Source organism: Typopeltis vanoorti, chromosome 8 (assembly GCF_054136105.1).
Source record: "Typopeltis vanoorti isolate ZY-2024b chromosome 8, IOZ_Tvanoo_1.0, whole genome shotgun sequence".
Lineage (NCBI taxonomy): Eukaryota > Metazoa > Arthropoda > Arachnida > Uropygi > Thelyphonidae > Typopeltis > Typopeltis vanoorti.
The window spans coordinates 11,302,501-11,322,462 of NC_143556.1; the positions used below are offsets into that span (position 1 = coordinate 11,302,501).

Sequence of the window (19,962 nt, forward strand, 5' to 3'; positions counted from 1 at the left end):
ACTTGTTTGTCTGTTTGCTTACTTGGGAAGTGGAGTAAAACCAGGTTTAAAATAGCTTGGTATCTTTAACATATATTATACCGAAGGTAAAATACTTTCTACATATATTAATTAAACTTCTATTCAAAGACGTCTGCAAATTGTCTAGTGCATTAAATACACTGCACCTCAAGAAATGGATAAAGGAAGACACGAAGAAAAGAATGATACTGAAAAAAAAATCCCACTTGCCTACCAGGGAAAAATGTGATACTTAATTGATTCCTGAATTTAAAAAAAAAAAAAAATCTTTGAATGATCAGAAATGGCTTCTTTAGATGCAACTCAGAACGTGTTTATAGAGTAATGCAGGAATATACCATGATATTGCTGACACGAAAAACCTCTGTGATGAGAACTTTGATACTACACGTTGTATCCAAGTTCTGGCAGTAAATTTCAAGTTCAAACTCTTGAAGTACAGAGAAAGTAAAATTGCATCTGTGTTTTACATCACATGTTAAAATAATTAGATGTTGGCAACTTGGAAGTTTTTTCCACTTTGTTAGACTATAATAAATTTAGTTTAATCCTTTATCCAAGTGTAAGCAAAGAAAGCTTGCGCCTGAAGTATCTTCAGGACAGAGGCAACTCGTGGTAAAGATGGGCCAAGCTCTCATCACTCCTTGTCTTAGTATCTCCCATAATGCAAAGCACATCTCCTTGCAGACATGTATATAATGCTATGCATTAAGGGAAGGGCCACTACCCAGACCGGTTTCGACCTTTATTGAACTCCAAAAACTCAGCGTTGTTCACCTCAATAACAGGTTCACCCTGTCACTGAGAAGAACTCTTAGAACTGGTTGGCTCTACATCGTGGCAGGCTCACCCCACCACCGAACAGAGCCGCTCATTTGCTCATATCTCATCTCTCATCCGAGGGGTAACAGCAACAGCCGTGCCTTAGTTAACTTCATGGGCTACAGCGCTGCCATTCATCATCCAAGCTTCCAACCAGTTTCGAACTTTGTTGAGGTCTCATCAGTGGAGCCAGACCCAGAGGTGGTGATCTAAGGTGGAAGCAATGGAGAAGTCATATTTACCTATACGAGTTGCCAAAAGGTGTCTCACCTTATTATTAAATTACTATTGATTTAGAGAAAGATGTTGAAAGTTTATTTTTCACTTGGTTAGAGTATAATAAATTTAGTTTAATCCTTTATCCAAGTGTAAGCAAACAAAGTTTGCACCTGAAGTATCTTCAGGATTGAGGCAACTCGTGGTAAAGGTGGACCAAGCTCTCATCACTCCTTGTTTTAGTATTTCCCATTAAGGAAAAAAACTTCCATCATCTTTCTCTAAATCCAGAGTAATTTAATAATAAGGTGAGACACCTTTTGGCAACTCTTTTGGTAAATATGACTTCTCCATTGCTTCCACCTTAGTATCACCACCTCTGGATCTGGCTCCTACTAACGAGACCTAAATAAAGGTCGAAACCGGTCTGGGTAGTGGCCCTTCCCTTAATGCATAGCATTATACATGTCTGAAAGGAGATGTGCTTTGCATCATGGGAGATACTAGGACAAGGAGCGATGAGAGCTTGGCCCACCTTTACCACGAGTAGCCTCAGTCCTGAAGATACTTCAGGCGCAAACTTTGTTTGCTTACACTTAGATAAAGGATTAAACTAAATTTATTATGTTGGCAACTGTTCATGATTCACTTTGAAATTTAGTTAAATTTCAAAGTGAAACGCAGAGTAAAAAATATAACAAGATATTTATTTCATTATTATGATCATTATTATTGCACGACATCTCCAGGCAGTAGCGCACCCAGAGGGGGAGACGGGGTCCCCTTCCCCCCAAAGAAAAAGAAAAAAAAACACTAGAAAATTTTCCAAAAATCTTTTCCTAATTAAAATTCATTTTTTTAAAATTTATGTTGTGTTGGATCTTCTATTTCTATACTACTTATGAATTAGCGATCGTTTCAGATGCTCAGTCATAGGTCGATATGCGATGCGTAGTGTGTATTCTGAAGTCGTCTACGCAACTCGGGACCACATCCCCCCCCCCAAGATTAAATCCTGAGTTCGCTACTGCCCACAGGGAGTCCAAAGACTCATCGAGCGAAGACCCCTACTCTACAACTGTCTGTCTACTCCAACGCAATCTAAATAAAAATATAAATAGTATTAGTAGTAGTAGTAGTAGTAGTAGTAGTAGTAGTAATAATAATAATACGAATAAATAAATAAAAATAAAATAAAATAAAAATAAATGAATAAAATAATAAGTTGCTTCGAACATACTATTTTTAAACTATGACCATGTAATGACTAAGGATTTAGCATTTGCCCGTTCCAGCTTCTTTAGTCTTGCCATCTTGCAGCTGATCTTCCTCTCTCTCTCTCTCTCCTTCCCTTTTGGTATATACTTATCTACTTCTTTTGATAGCCCATATCTCTCCATCCTACATAAATGCTCTTTCCATTTCTCTCTCTATATATTCCTTGATGAGAAGAAGTAGATTATGTTATGTAACTATGTCATTGTTTGTTATAGATTTTGGTATTATTATTTTTAGGCTTTTATGAAGTCACAAAACTTATGGCGAAGGAGAAATTTTCTAAGGACCACAACGCGTGTGTCATACTTCCTTTCGAATTCCTTTAGCGCTGATGTATTCACTGTCAAGTCTGGCAACTACTTTCGCTCATTCACACCATAAAAAAAGGCTGGTTTTCACTTCCTTACTCACGTGACCTTTAAACAGTTTCCAGCGATGACCCTCTTTCTCCCATTTTCCACTTTATGCAATAATTCTCATCGAACTTAAATTTAATCATACCATCCCTTCGCCTCACATCTGCCAAGCTCCTGAGAGAATATTTCCTCAGTCTATCCTCGTATCAACATTCAACAGGCCACCATACACAAGTGACTCGGCTCTCGACCTTTCTATTTCGTTATCAATGAAATCTGGATACAAAAATCTAGATGTGGCCTGATCAGCACCTTATTCAGTGATACGGAGACTTTCTTGTCTCCGTCTCGTTCATATAATATCTTTATGTGACTCCCACCCACAAACGGTTGTACACCTATAGCATATCAGTACTTTGATAAAGTAGGTTTTTCGTTTTTTAATTTTAATTTTTAATATATTTTATTTATTTTTTAGTTAATCGATTAATCCTACTTTAGAGACCAAACAGCGAACACTGTTTCGAACCATTTCAGGCCTCTAATAAACGAGATGTAGTATCACATCTGTCAGTGAAAGTGATCTTCTGCCTGAAGACATTTGAATCCGCAATGTATTGCTTTGATAGCAACGACATGACCACACAGCCAACCAGATCAGCAATTTTGTGATTAATGCTTTTGCTACGTGTCTTTGGAATTTTAACATATTATCTGCCAAAACTTCCAGATCTCTTACCAAATCTCTTTTACCACCTCCTGCGGCTAAAGTTCACGAGTTTACACTTGGTAACATTGAAGTAATATCCGCATTTATTTTCTCAAGGCGCTAACCTATTCAAATCCTATTGACACAAAATCACATTAGCGATCCCTGATATTACTCTCTCTCCTTTTAACTCAAACTACGTGTACATCATTAATATGTATATAAATGACACCAGGGACGGCTCAAGAAGCACCATCCTATGGGCGCCAACATCGTAAAAAAAATGCAATAGTATTAATCGAAGTAATAGTAATAGTCGAAGTGTTGGTTCCCCAAAAATGTTCCATACGCACTTTTTTTTTTGGCAATAGCTATAAACTGCTTTTCACAATAAAGAATTTTATGATGTCTGTCTTGTCTTACAATGCGTTGATAAAACTGGCCTCGGGGCACCACATACCCTCGAGCCGGCACTGAATTACACAACACTAGCCCCAGTAGTTCGCTGGCTTCCATCAGCCAACCATTTCAAGCTACCAACTATTCATTCATCTTTCGTGCTATTTATAGTATAGAGCTCCTTTGTCTATTATAACGCGTAAGTGCCTGAAACAACATTCCTTAAGAAACCTGTGCTGCCCTCTGGGATGACTGCAATTAACATGAGTTCAATATTGTATAATTTTGTATTTCATCTCTAATCAGCTTCATTTCAACACCTTCACCAAAACTCTTGTTATACAAAGAGGCCCATAGTTGGTCCCAACTGGTTTGGACGCTCCCTTGGGCAATGACTTTATTTTGTCTTTCTATCTTCCACTTTTCTGGAACTGTTTTCATCATAATTTACCTTCAAAATAATTAGGCAGTTAATTATCTCTAAAATTTTATTTTTAGTAAACACTGTATATTATTGTTATAGCTTACCTTCCAGCAAGCCAGTATCCTCCATGTACAAATATCAAAACAGGAGCATCTGTAAATATATATATATATATATATATATATATATATATATATATATACACTACTCAATTTGTTTAATATGATTTATAAATTTATTAGTTTTAATCCGTAGATGTATTATCAAAGCAGCCTATATTAATACACTGCTTTATGTTTCGATACAAAATTAACAAGCGGCTGACCTTCGTGTTTGGTACATTTGAGGTTTGCAAAGGGGGGGGAAAAAACAGGTGAAAAAGTTGGAGTGCATTAAAAAACTCTTTTCATTCAAAAGATTGATTCAAAAAATAGTAGAATATCTGAGCATTTTTATTGAGTTTAGATGCAAGAAATAATTCGTTAGTGAAAAAGCCCTTAATATATATATAAAATAGTAAACTTTCAACAATAAATTATTTCCAATGAAACTATTGCACCTAAGCAAGCACAAAGTACAAGGAATATCAATAAAATGAAGATAATTCCTTTTAAATATTTGTATAGGGCCTTTTTAAATTCGTCACTAAAATAATATTTTCTAATATAGAGTATCCATTCATATTGAAGGTTGTTTTCTTGATCATATATTAGTAAATAATAATATTTGGTTAACCGATCAAGTGTTGATCAATTTTATTAATTAACTGGACCAACTAGTTTCGCCACACTTATCTGTTGGCTTCTTCAGGGCACTTACATATAGGTTTAAACACTCTCACAATTATGCGTAACTGCAAACTGACAAGAATAAAAACTGACTGGAATAATTACAAATAAAATAGTATCGAACGTGAGTGAAACACGTATCGCGTGTACAAGATCAGCTAGCTGTTGCTGAGGAACCTTCTGTAGTTTGTATTAAAGTTCATTTCTTCCGTTTTTAAGGCTCTGATTAGGGTTTTCCATATCTCTGGCAGTATTAGGCCTTGATTTCTGTTAAGGTTCACAGTAGAACGGGCGACTGTGGCTGCTTCTTTGAACATTCTTGAATGGTAATCTTCCTCTAAGTAAGAGGAACAGCTTTTGTCCCACTCGGTGACATGGTTAGTTGTGGAGAAATGAGACGATAGGCCAGAAATGTCCTGTCTGTTGTTTTTGACATAGCCAATGTGCTCCTTTTGCCTGATTTCGAGGCTTCTCGAAGTCTGTCCGATGTAATTAGAGCCACATGAGCATGGAATATTATAGACTCCAGCATATTTGTAGAAAGGATGGTTGTCTTTTGGAGATCTTAGTAGTTTACGAATAGTATCTATAGGCTGAAATGCTACTCTTATTTTGTGTTGTTTGAGGAGATTGGCGAGCTTGTTGGAGATGCCACTTACATACGGAATTGCAATCGTTTTTATATATTGAATCTCTTCTTGTTCTCTTTGTGGTGGTTCAGAGAAAAGAATTTTATTGACTAGTCTTCTTGGATAGCCGTTCAAGTACAGATTGTTGGAAATAAATTTTAACTCATCTTGAAGGGTCTTGTTGTCCGTTGAGATGCAAATAGCTCTTTTCTTTAACATGTGTATAATGCTGAGTTTATGTGATATGTGGTGAGAGGAGTTAAAATGTAGGTAGCGACCTGTATTGGTCGGTTTTCTGTACACCGATAGATTTAAACTGCCATCAGTTTGTTTTTTGATTAAGATGTCCAAAAACGGAAGTTGTTTTTCTTGTGGATCAACACTTGATCGGTTAACCAAATATTATTATTTACTAGTATCCATTCATAGTTTAAAATCATGTAGTGCAATGCGCAGTTATTGGGAAAGAGTGAAAAGAACTCCAAAATTCAACTTACTGTTTCAGTAACAGATGATTTAAGGACTTCATTGAAATCCTGCGTTTATTCGCCTTGTCTCTAAGGTCTAGAGCCCGAATGGAAATTTTCCTTTATACATCCGATCACTCTACTCTCCATCTTCTTCAGTATATCTATAGTCTTTCTCAGATACTTGTAAGCTCTAGTCAGATACTAGTCTTTCTCTCTCAGATATGAACTCGAAACTTGAATACAATGCTTTAATTCCACTGTATTGTATCAGATTACGTGGTTATCGAAGAACACCCTGACGAGCAGAGATAAGCAGGTTATAATACTATTTTATACAGCTTTGATAAGAACCCTATCTTGACTTCTGTGCATAGATCTGGTCACCTCAATTTCTTCGGGATGATAGGAGATGGAGAAGATCCAGAGGCAAGTAACCAAGATGGTAATAGGCCTATGGAATGAATCTTAGGAGGATAGATTGAAGATCTGTAGATTATAGGAAGTGGTTAATAGACAGAAAAGGTGTGATATGATTGAAACACACAAGAAAGATTTTGATAGAATTAGTACAGAGCAAATTTTTCAGAACAGGACTGGTGGGGGGAGAACGAGGGCCATCCAAATTGAGCAAGGGGTGTGCGAACTGGATTTTGTGTGTGGAGAGTAGTGAAAGGAGTGGAATGGATTGCAAGAGATTGTTGTGTGTGTGTATGCCATGTTCAAAGCTAATTATGTAAATATTGCGCGATATATTGGATATTACTTGGCGTAATGTTTAGAGCAGGAGTATCAAACTCAATTGGACCGCGAGCAATTTGCCATAAAAGTGTATCTAGAGTGGACCGCAAAACTTTTTTCGCCTAAAAAAGAAGCTGTACTAATTAGAATCGAAGGGAAATGAAAGAATGAGTAAAAATAAACTGGAAAATTAATAATGAAACTTTCTTTTTATTCTAAGTCATTACAAGACATAAAATAATAGTATAATGTATTATGACAATTCAAAAAAAAAAAAAAAAGAATTTTTTTATTATTTACAAATATATAACATTTAAACCAAATCAGTCAAATATTTATACAGTCTATAATAGTATAAAGTCTCATTAATAATCATCACAAAATTTTAGAGATTTTTGCGATGGTTATTACTTTGAATTCTTTTGTGTTTGTGTTGAAATACGTCTTTTTGAGGGAGAAATATCCATATTTTGGGGATTTTTATAAATGTCAATGATAATATTCTATATATATATATACTTGCATGATATAATTATAGTCATAATTTTAAGAAATTTAATTGTAGTATATTATTTTTTCCCGACACTTGACAACGTTTATTATTAACTATCTTGCCAAAATTTGGACTCAAAGATTGAGCGCATGTGACCTTCATTATGGCAGAAAAATTGACGTCAGTTAATCTTGATCTGTGGGCTGTTTTGTTACCTTTCATGCATGAGAATAATTGTTCGCATAAATAGGTGCTTCCAAAATAACATAGAATATTTGCCATATTTTTGACCTAAATAAGTGTATATTTTTGAAACACAGACTTCTTGGTATTTCCCTTTAGAATGGGAATCATTTTGGAAATCAATAAGTTACATTTGAATAGAAATAGGGATTTTTTTCGAATTAAAGGAAAAAGGACCTGCGAAAAACACTTCTTGCTTCTTAAAATCTATAAGTCGCCTATCAAATTCTTCTTTTATCTTTTATAGTTTGGGACAATATTGAGGAAAGGTAAAACTTTGATTCTTATTGTTCAACTGTTCACACATAGAAAAGTGATTTAGAATATTCTCTTTTAAATGATTTTGAAACAAAAACCAATTTACAACTAAAACTTGCCAGCGCATCATACGTATGTTATTAACTGATCTTTCCCCTGAAGTTTGACATTTAAATCATTCAAATGTCCTGTAATATCAACTAAGAATGCCAGATCTTGTACCCATGTCTGATCGTTAAGAAATACAACATCATGGTTTTTCATTTCTAGGAAAAAATTTATCTCCTCTAAAAAAAAAAAAATAATAATAAATAAAAAGAAATGAAAAAAAAAAAGAAAGAAAAAGAAAGCTTTTTAGCACTTTATGGCAAGATAATTAACGAATCTCTGTGTAATAAGCTTCAAATTCACTCTCCAAGTCTTTAAGAAATTGTGCAATCTGGCGGTGATTGAGGCCTCTGGATTTGATGAAGTTCACAGCATTTGTTACAGGCTTGAGTACGCCGCTCATTTCCAATGCGTTGGAGCACAGGACCTGCTGATGAATAATGCGGTGGAAAGATGGCAGTTTTGGAATGTGTGAATACATTTTTGAAATTGCGATATAAATTTTATTAATGCAATTATATTAATAACAGGTCGTTGCATCTGTATTGTAACTATAAATGTTGTATGAAAACGAATAAATCGAATATTTAAATCAATATTTCTGTTTTATTATAAAAAGAACCTTCGTTTTTTTTGTATCTTTCCTTGAGGCATCACGGTCCGCAAGAAATTGGTGTTGGGGCCGAATGCAGTCCGAGGGCCGCCAGTTTGACACCCCTAATTTAGAGCTTCTGTCGATGAGTCTAAGGACTCCATGGAAGTGCCTGTATAATAAAAAAAAAAAATCAGCTAACGTCTTTTTATTCCCGTATATAGGGAGTAGGTGAGACAGTTTTAACCCCATCTAACTTTTGGAGAGTGAGTGTGCAGTTTAATCACCACTGGTAGCCAATCAGAGATAGCTCGCCTAAGGCTATCACTAATTAAACGGTACGCAGTAAAGAGAATGGCTCAACAAGTGCCGCCATCTGGTAGTCCCTGATACTAACACAATATATTTAATGTCTTAAATAATGTGGATTCTACGGTCGATTTTCTTGAGTTTAAGGACTAAAAACCCGAGTTTTGGGGAGAAAAAAACCCGCTTGCCAGTGCCAGAGATCAACTAACTTATTATTATTATTATTATTATTATTATTATTATTATTATTATTATTATTAAATTGATGATTAATGAAAGATTAATGAAATGCTGGACAATATACACAGAACCACTGCCTCAGAAACAATAAAACACAGCTTTGCCTGCGACCCCAAATCCCTCAAACAGTTGGCAAACAACTTCAATCAGCATTTCGTGAACTCTGTCCAAAAGCTACAAGAAACAACCTTTCCTCACACAAACGAACATTCTCCACTAGGTCCACGAGCAACCCAGTCTATGTGGTTCCCCACAGTAACAAAAGAAGAACCAACACTGACAATTCAACAAATTAACCCTGCCAAAGGACCGGGGATAGACGGAATCAGACCAAAAGACATCAAGAAACACTCAACAACCTACTTCCAGTTAAACAAAAACTGTTAAATAAAATCTTCGAAACGGGACACATACCTGAAACACTGAAGACTGCATTAATTACACCCATACACAAACAGGGAAAAAGAAACATTATAAGTAATTACAGACCCATCCCACGCTGTCTATAATCAACCAAATCATGGAGCGCATCGTGCATCAGAAACTCTCCATGTTGAAAAATTTCAAATTATACCCAAAATGTTCCTTTATTTTTCAAAAAAATAAAGGAACAGCAACACTCCTGGAAGATTTCAAACAATCTTCCAGGAGTGTTTGAAATCTTTCAAAATTTCAAACAATCCTCCAAACCTGGAAGATTTCACAGACCTAATAAATGCTGCATTGGATAAAAACAGAATAACATTAGCGGTATTCATTGACCTAACAAAAGCATTTGACACCATTTGACACTAACACACAAAACCTTGTTAACGAAACTAACCCATATCGGAATTGAAGGTCGTCTACTCCAGTGGTTTAAAGATACACAAAAAACAGAAAGCACATCACACGTATAGGATCAGCATACAGCAAAGAGGTACATGTAACCTGTGGAGTACCGCAAGGAGCTGTCCTATCTCCCATTCTATTTAACATATACACACACGACATAAGCCAACTCCCCCTAAAAAGTAAAATCTTCCAGTACGCAGATGACACGGCCATAGTATCCATTCACAACAATGCAAATATTGCTTATGCAAATATGCAACACGACATCAATCAAATCACTAACTGGTTAACCGAAAACGGCATATATATAAACCCTGGAAAAACAAAGCTAATGGTATTCAAAAACCCCCAAACCCTGCCCATAGAAACTAAATGTCTCACTATCAAACATTCATCCTCCTATACACAAAGTGCAGAACCTAAAATCACAACCATCACACAGGTGAAAACAACACGCTATCTCGGACTTCACTTTGATGCTGATCAAAGTTGGAATAGCCATACAAATTACCTACATACCAAGCTTAGGATAATAGCAAGCAAACTATACAGATTAAAAGATATTGCCCCAACCCACATAAAAATATTAATCTATAAAGCATTATGTGAAAACATTTTAAGATATGCAATCACATCATACGCATTCTGCGCAGAGTACAGACTTAATAGGCTACAATGGTTGCAAGATAAAATTGTAAAACTGATATTCTGGGAACAGCCCACTCTTATGCAGGAAGCATGGACAAAACACAAAATATTTAAGGTGAAACACTTACGCCACTACACAGTCATGTTAAAACATTACTACAGCCCAATATATAGAGTAACCAGAACAACATATCAAATAACAAGACCACAGTCAACAAACTACATAACATATAAGTACAACAATCACTACGGCAAAGCCACCCGAAACTTCTACGTACCTGACATGATAAACAAACTGCCGTTCGACAACAGAAACCTAGGAACATACAGAGAGCTGAAACAGGCACTATATAAATATTCTAGCGAGAATGAAAATTAGAGCAATACAATACACGCACACACATACACCTATGACAAAGCCACTCTCAAAAAACCATCACTACAAGAACACAAAGAAACAAACATGCCATGTCTAAATCCAACCCTATTTGCACACACACACACACACACACACACACACACACACACACACACACACACACACACACACACACACACACACACACACACACACACACACACAAAGTTAAACTATAATAGCAGTTGAAGGCTTCCAAACACGTACCAACAAATAGTAAAATCAACACCTGGCTCATGACCAGTATAGGAACATAACCATGAATATATACAGTGTATATATATATATATATATATATATATATATATATATATATATATATATATATATATATATATATATATATATATATATATATATATATATATATATATAATTGTTACAACATCTATGCATGCAATTTATCTGACACAAAAAAACAATAAATAAATGAAATAAATAAATAAATAAATTATTACTTAAATTAAGGGGATATTAAATCCCGCATAGTTTTAAAACCGAATAAGAAACTCAAAGATCAGAATCAGAGAGTTTCTTGCCGAATATAGTAAACTATAAAGTATCGGCGACACTAGCGTATAAGTTTTTTTCGCTATACACTTTGGTATTAGGTCTAGCTACTCACTGATGAAGCCTCAAAAAAGGCTGAAACCGGTCTGGGTAGTGACCTCCCTCCATAATGTAATAACAGCATACATTTCCTAGGAAATGTGTTTTTACATTATGGAAAATACCTAAGAATAGCGATCTGAACCTCCTCCACCTTTGCAACGAGTTGCCCGGTATTGTACTACGTACTAGGATCACTTACATTGGGTAACACTAGTGTCGCCGATACTTTATAGTTTACTATATTCGGCAAGAAACTCTGATTCTGATCTTTGAGTTTCTTATTCGGTTTTAAAACTATGCGGGATTTAATATCCCCTTAATTTAAGTAATGTTTTCATTGCCGAAATGAAGCTTATTAGCTCTTTATTCTTAAGTAAATAAATTATTATTATTATTATTATTATTATTATTATTATTATTATGTATATTCTATATTCAAAAATTCTGTATAATCTTTACTGTAAATATTAGAAGAACATGTGTTGTAAATACATAATATAAAGGCAAAAAAGTATTATTAAAAATTTTAATTGAAATCCAGTGTAGAAAATGTAGCACTTAGTGCTGAATTCTGTAAAACTATGTTGCAATGTCACTCAAGATGCTTATTGTAAATATTTTAACAGATCAATAAAAAAAATAATAATAAAAAAATTATTATTGCATTTACATCATCATCATCATCATACGTATCAAGGATTTAGGCCTAGCATGGCCTGTTCCGGCCTTAGAAGTCATCGTTGAATCGTTTAAGAGGACGTCCTGGTTTTCTTTTTTCCTAATGGCTTGTACTTTAAGGGTTGTTTTGGTAATCTTTCTGTTTTCATTCTTTGAACGTGTTCCATCCATTTATGTTTATATTTTTTAATTTTTTCTATTACTGGTTCTTGGTTTAATTCTTTCATAATATCTTCATTTCTTTTGTGATCATATAGGGTATATTTTGCAGTTTTTCTCATAAACTTCATTTCTGCTGTTGTTAATCTTTTTTTGTCTTTTTGTTTTATTGTCCAGATTTTGCTTCCATACATTAAGACCGGTAAGGCTAATGTATTGTATACTTTTAGCCTGGTTTGTTTTTGAACTAGGTTTGGTTTAAATATAGAGTTAATTACACCTGTTATTTTTAAATATTTTGCAATTTTTATGTTTATATCTTTTTCATTTTCATATGTGATCATACATCCTAGGTAGTTAAATGAATTCACCTGTTCTAAGATCTTGTTATCTATTACTATTTTAGTTCTTGCTGGATCTTCTCCTTTAAAGGCCATAGTTTTTGATTTTTCTGTTGATATTATCATACCGTAATCTTTGGATATCTCATTTAGATTTAAAATAGCTTTCTGCAAGTTATCTTCAGAATTTGTAATTATTATTTGGTCGTAGGCAAAGAGGAGAGTGTTTAAGTTCACTGTAGGTGAAAGTTTAATTCCTTGGTGTAAATTTTTACTCCATTTTATTATTATTTCATTTAAGTAGATATTAAAAAGAGTTGCTGAGAGGGGACATCCCTGTCGGACCCCTTAGTTTATCTCTCTTGTATATGATAGCTCGTGATTTAATCTTATTTGTATTTGATTATTTTCATATATACTTGTGATAGCTTTTAGGATATAATTTGGTATTTGTCTTTCTTTTAATATGTTAAATAATATGTTTTTTTTAACTTTGTCAAGTGCTTTTTCAAAGTCAATAAATGCAATATGTGTTTTCATATTGTATTCTCTTCTTTTCTCTATTATTAATTTTAGGCAGAAGGCTGGGTCTATACGTGATCGTCCTTTTCTAAATCCATTCTGTACCTCTAGAATAAAGTTTTCGGAATATATCATTAGTTTGTTATTTAAGATTTTGCTATATATTTTGTAACAGGAATTTAGTATACTGATACCTCTATAGTTTTTAGGGTCATCTCTATTACCTTTCTTAAAGATAGGAATCACAATTGCTTTTTTCCATTCTATTGGGGGATACCAGTTGAGTAAATTTTATTTAAAAATAATAAGAGTCTTCCTTTGAATCTTGTTCCTGCGTATTTATATAGTTCTGAACCTAGCTTATCTTCTCCAGGTGATTTTCCGTTTCTTGTTTCTTTCAGGCTGATTTCTAATTCTTCTTCAGTTATTTCCTTTTCATTTTAGTTAATTGTTTGCCAGTTGTCTTTTTAAAAATATTTGTCTGTCCACAGTTCTGTGTAGTAATTTAGAAATTCTTCTAATTATCTTTTAGCTATGGCTCTTATTCTTTTATATTCTATTTCCTCTTCTAATCTTTTACTGCTTAACCATTTGTGATAGGCTTCTTTTTTCTTTTTAATTATTTCTTTGATTGTATCATCCCAGATCTTCAGTTTTTTCTTTTATTGAATTTTTTGGTCTTTCCTAAGCTTTCATTTGCTGCTGCATTTAGTATCGTTTTTATATTAAGCCATTCTATTTCTATTTCTTCGTTTTGTTTTATTTTATCTAGATACTGGTTAATTCTTTGTTCATATAGCCATTGTACATTTGTGTCATTCAATAGTCTAGTTTTATAAACAAATTTTTCAATTTTTCTTTCTGTTCTTGTTACTTGTAGCCATTTAGGTGGTAATCTTAATTTTATTTTAACAAGGAAGTGGTCACTGCTTATTTCATATCCTCTGTGAACTCTAACATCTAGTGAAAATTTTGATGTCTCTTCATTTAATATGAAGTAATCTAATTGATTTCCATCCTCTTGCTGCCCAAGTATATTTATGTATGTCTTTATGTTTATAGAAGGAATTCATTATTTTTAGGTTATTATAAACAACAAAGTCAATCAACTTTTTACCATTTCTGTTTAGAGTGTGTTCTCCATGTATTCCTATATTATTATTAATTTTCGTGTTTCCAATTCTTGCATTTAAGTCTCCTGCTAAAATTATGTAGTCATTTTTATTTATTTTATTATATATGTTTTGTAGCTGATTATAAAAATCAATATTATCCTGTTCTGTTCCTTCTTCTGCGGCATATAAACCAATTATTGTTAAATAGCCTCTATCTATTTTTATTCTAGCTTGTATTATTCTTTCATTCCATAATTTATAATGTTTTAACTGTTTTGAAAAGGAGTATGATGACTCCTGCTTGTGCTCTTTGGTCTCTGTCGACTCCACTGTATATCACATTAAAATTTTCAGTTCTCATAGTTCCTTTTAATTTCTTTTTTTGTTTCAGTGATTACTGCTCTTTTAAAATTTCTTTCATTTAGTAACTGGTCTAATTCTATTTCTTTATATGCTATTCCTCTTACATTCCAGTTTGCTATGTGTATTATATTTTGTCGTTTCCATTTTCGTTTTCCCTTTTCCATTCCAGGGTCGTTTCCCATAGATTCAATCCGATTATCTTTTTCTGTCAGCTTACAAGTATGGTTATGTTCTCCATGTCAGGGGACTAGCCTGACGATGGAATAGTTCAGTGGTAGGGCTGCTACCTTAAGGCTTCTGAACTAGCCTTCTTCCGAATTTAAACCCATAGGAGGAATAGGGTATAATGAAGGGGAAGAGTAGATTATAGTAGAAATATAGTAAGGTTTATAGAGAGGGCATAGTTGTAAGGCCAGAAATGGAAAGACCCCATGGCCCTCGAGTACTCTAATAGCATAAGGGTCATAAAGTAAGAAGAGTTGGCTGATAAGGCCTTATAGGAAAGATTAAAGTAAGTGGATCTTCCTCAAAGTAGAAGAAGGAGAGGATAGATCCAGCTAGGGGTCCATGGGAATGCCGCTTCCCTACTTACAATCAAGATGATTGCCCCTTATGGCCCTGTTGGTCCACGAGTCCTTATTCAGTATATTCGGACCATCCCACCATATATATATATATATACACGCACGCGCATGTACACACACACACATGGTGGGCTCCCCTATCCGCCACCCAGGGGACGCGCTCTCTAGGGGTTACAAGGTCCCCTGAGAGATTGTATTTACATAATTGTATATATGTAAATACACATAATTGTATATACTGTATGTAAATATTTGAGAGATCAATAAAAAATTTATTATTATTTAAAAAAAATATTATTATTATTAACTGAAACCCCCAGGGAGTCAAGGACTCATCGAGGGAGGCTATAAATCACCCAAACCAACTATCATACCTTCCCTTAAATTCATTTACACTAGATGCACTCACTAATCTTCTTGAACTATTCCGCTCACTCATTGCTCTGTGAGAGAAAAACCTAGCTCTTACCCCTTTCTTGACTGCAAACAAACTTAACTTCCATGGATGCCCCCCCGTGTTCTCTCCCCGCCTTCCATATAACGCAAAATTTCAGTTTTTGAAATGCTATAACACCCATTCGAAAGTTTATACACCTCTATCATATCACCCCTCTTTCTCCTCTTAACCAGGGTCTGCAATCCGCATACTCGCAATCTGTCCTCATAATCTAAATCCCATAATCAGGATATAATCTTTGTAACTCTTCTTTGCACCCTTTCCACAACTTCTTTATCCCCTTGGAACCCAGGAGACCAAATCTGCACACAATAATCCAGGTGTGCTCTTATCAAAGCCTTATAAAGAGGAACGACAAAATGTCGTTTTTATTATTATCGAAGCGAAACGACAAAATGTCGTTTCGCTTCGATAATAATAAAACAAATGGAATAAGTACACAAAAGTGAATGTAATTTGGAATGTAATTATTGTTATGTAACTATTCTTATGTAATTATAAGTAATCATGCCAAAAAACCAAAGTGTATCGCTTACGTAATAAGAAATGTCTTAAATATAAAATAATCTAAAAAAACTTGGTCAGACAAAAGAAAAAAAGAAAGCAGGAATGGATTCACATATAAACCAAGATGGTTTGTAGGACTATGGAATTACATAGAATCATGGAATCACTGCATGCTTTCACAGTTAATGACCATGAGAAGTAATTTCACAAAATTAAATACTTGTAACAGACAGTGATACCCTTCAGGGTAAAAGTATGTGTATCTATTCTAAATATTTATTTACTGTGATGTATATATTTAGTGTGTGTGTTGTTTCTAATAAAATAATCCCAGTGAAAATGACGTTTGCTTTTTTGTAAGCCCTTTCTTCAACTGGCTTCCTATGTAATTGATCTCTGTCATGGCAAATACAATTTTTTCCTCGAGAATTTGGATTTTAATCCTGGAACTCATGAAAATCGACAGTAGAACTCACACTATTTCAGACAATAGGTGAGTTACGATGCAATGGCGACAGATGTCTGCTGTACCCTGTTTCCTGGATATCTGCTGAAATCATTGATTGTCTTGAGCCAGCTATCTGTGACAGGCTAAAGGCAGAGGTTCACTCCCCACTCCCCCAGTTTCCAAACATTAGGGCTAAACGGCTTCGCCTACACCTTTTGGGGAAAAAAAGGTGTTAACGCATATATTTTTTATAAATTCATAATAGCAAAGATTAGTTAATGAAACAATTAATTAATAATAGAAAAATAACTATAAAACATTTCAAAAGTTTTAAAAACTTCAAAACACGTTGCATACTTCTATTTCTAATTCTTTTGTTTGTTGAATGAGTTGGATAGGAAATGAATAAGAACAAACAAAATATAAAATAAATAAATAAATATTTAAAAAAATAATATAAGTAAATAAATATTTTATTGTAGTGTGATAGAATGGATACCAGTATAGCAAAATGGAACAAGAATGCAAACATATGATAAGAACAGAAAGAATTAAGATGGATGAAATATTCCTATTAACACAAGAATCAAAGAACCAAGAACCATGGTGAAAGCTTTACACACACACACACACACACACACACACACACACACACACACAAAACACGCTGTCTTTATAGGGAATCAACTAATCTAATCAAGACACAGTTTAGTATTTCAAAGGTTATCTTATTCCCATTCTTTAGAATACTTCATGAGTGTTCATAAAATAAAAATACTCACCAGGCGGTAAATGGCTTTCTCCGAAAATGTCAAGTTTCTCTTTTGGAGTAGAACCATAGCTGATATTTAACATGGCAGGAACAAGTTCCTTTGCCTTCTTGCTGACTGTTTTGAAATAATATAAGTAAATACGTATTTTATTGTAGTATGATTTTCCGAACTGATCCAATTTATTATTATTATTATTATTATTATTATAGCATGAATAAACATGGGCTACACTCAACGAATTAGTAACTCGAAAAAAGAAAACTTCAGCACAAGATTTTATTGCAAAAAGTTTCGGTCAGGACACAAACCAAGAGGACCTTGCAGACTCATTTAACCTTGCTTTCACAAACAATATCAAACAACTCAAAAAAGACAATCTGCCAACGATCAACAAAAAACTACCGACACTAAGTCAACAACAAACGATGTATTTTCCACCCATAACAAAACAGGAACTTAAAGAAGCAATCTTACAACTAAAACCAAAGGCCACTCCAGGAATAGACAAAATAAGACTCACAACACCTTTTAACACAGTTTGAACAAATAAATCCAATACTTTTGAAACTCGTGAACATAATATTCGACACAGGCATTATTCCACAACAACTAAAAACTGCAGTAATTACGCCAATATACAAACACGGCAAAGAAACGATACTCAGAACTACAGACCCATAGCTACCCTACCAATCATTTCAAAAATTCTAGAAAAAATAACACACACCAGACTACAGAACTATTTACAGAAGTACAACATCATCTCACAAAACCAATACGGCTGTCAGAAAACAAAAAAGCACCATCACTTTATTGGAAGACATCGCCGACACAATAAACAGAGCTCTCGACAAAAACAAGTATGCCGTCCTTATACTGCTGGACCTAACCAAAGCATTTGGCACACTTGAACATGACATACTACTCACCAAACTACACCCAATAGGTATAAGAGGAACACTGCATACATGGTTCAAGAACTACCTCTCAAACAGAACATAAGTAACAAAAATAGGTACATGTCACAGCCGGGACATACAAATAAAACATGGCGTACCTCAAGGCGCCATATTATCACCCACTCTATTCAACATATACATTAACGATGCTCATAGCATGGCCATAAGAAGTCAAATATTTCAGTATGCAGATGACACCGCACTACTAGCAATCGACACAGACATCAACACGGCTCTCTCTAAAGCACAACAAGACCTAAATGAAATCACAACATACTTCTACCAAAACTCAATTGTAATCAACGGCACCAAAACACAGATGTTGATAATACCCAACCCAAGAATCACTATCGATACACTGTCACACATACCGCTGCATTAACAACAAAAAATCCTGCCAATGTCCGGAAATCAAACCTGTAACACATGCAAAATACCTCGGTCTCTACATAGATTGCCACCTTAAATGGAAAAAAACATAGAATACCTACATGCCAAACTCCGGATCATTGCAGAAAAACTCTTCCAGGTAAAAGACATTATTCCATCTAACATGAAAAAAAACTCCTATAAAAAATCCCTACTCAGATACGGTATAACAGTCTATGCAAACACATCAAACAGCCACTAACAAAATCAGAAATATTACATAGGAAAATTGTGTCAACAAAAACAGGTTGTGATTTGGACACCTTACACGCAACAACCCATATCCGACAAGCACATGGCGATACACAGAATTCTGAGCATTAAAAACCTGAAACACTACATAACATTAATAAGGAATTACTTTAACATCACCTATCGAAACAACAGAGATATATATCGTATAACACGACCTACAACAACTCTCTACATCCCCACACCCTTCAACAACTCATATGGTTCTTTTGTGAGATTACGTCAGATATCCAAGTAAATCAACAACCTACCAAAAAGTTAAAACACGGAGACAACTACAGAACATTAAAACACGAACTCTAGAAAATATACCAACAAAGTTAAGAAACCATTAACACTAATATTCACATCATAAATCACTAGCATCCAATGCCTACATCCCATACATAAACAGTAGCAACAACATAAATAGTGAAGGCTAAATCCCACTCTCTTCATGAAATCTAACCCAAACTTCGAAGTAGGTGGGATTAATCCGCCTCACTCATCTACAAGTAATCCTTATAATCAAAGAATGCAGATTATGTAACAAGACAGTCAGTAAGGTGCATAACAATAATGAAGATAACATAATTCAGATAAGCTCTGCAAAGCTTCGAGGAAGAAGCCACCCAAAGAAACAAGTAAATATTATAACAATTTAATAAAAAAACGAATCGTTGTAAATTTAAATGGAATCATTGTAAATATGAATGTGAAAAAAAAGATTTAAAACACATAGTTAATATCATTATTTATGCAATTTAAATAAGATATTTTCCTAGCATTCT

At 34.3% G+C, this 19,962-nt stretch overlaps 1 protein-coding gene across 1 annotated transcript in view; it reads right to left on the minus strand.

Annotated features, from left to right (window-relative positions):
- KFase (kynurenine formamidase) overlaps nucleotides 1-19,962 on the minus strand; it is a 74,558-nt gene that overhangs the window by 37,746 nt on the left and 16,850 nt on the right. Inside the window, exons 3-4 of the mRNA XM_090397066.1 lie at nucleotides 17,562-17,666; nucleotides 4,330-4,378 (exon numbers count right to left, since the gene is read on the minus strand). Coding sequence (XP_090253192.1) covers nucleotides 4,330-4,378; nucleotides 17,562-17,666 — 154 coding nt within the window. The remainder of the gene's footprint in view (nucleotides 1-4,329; nucleotides 4,379-17,561; nucleotides 17,667-19,962) is intronic.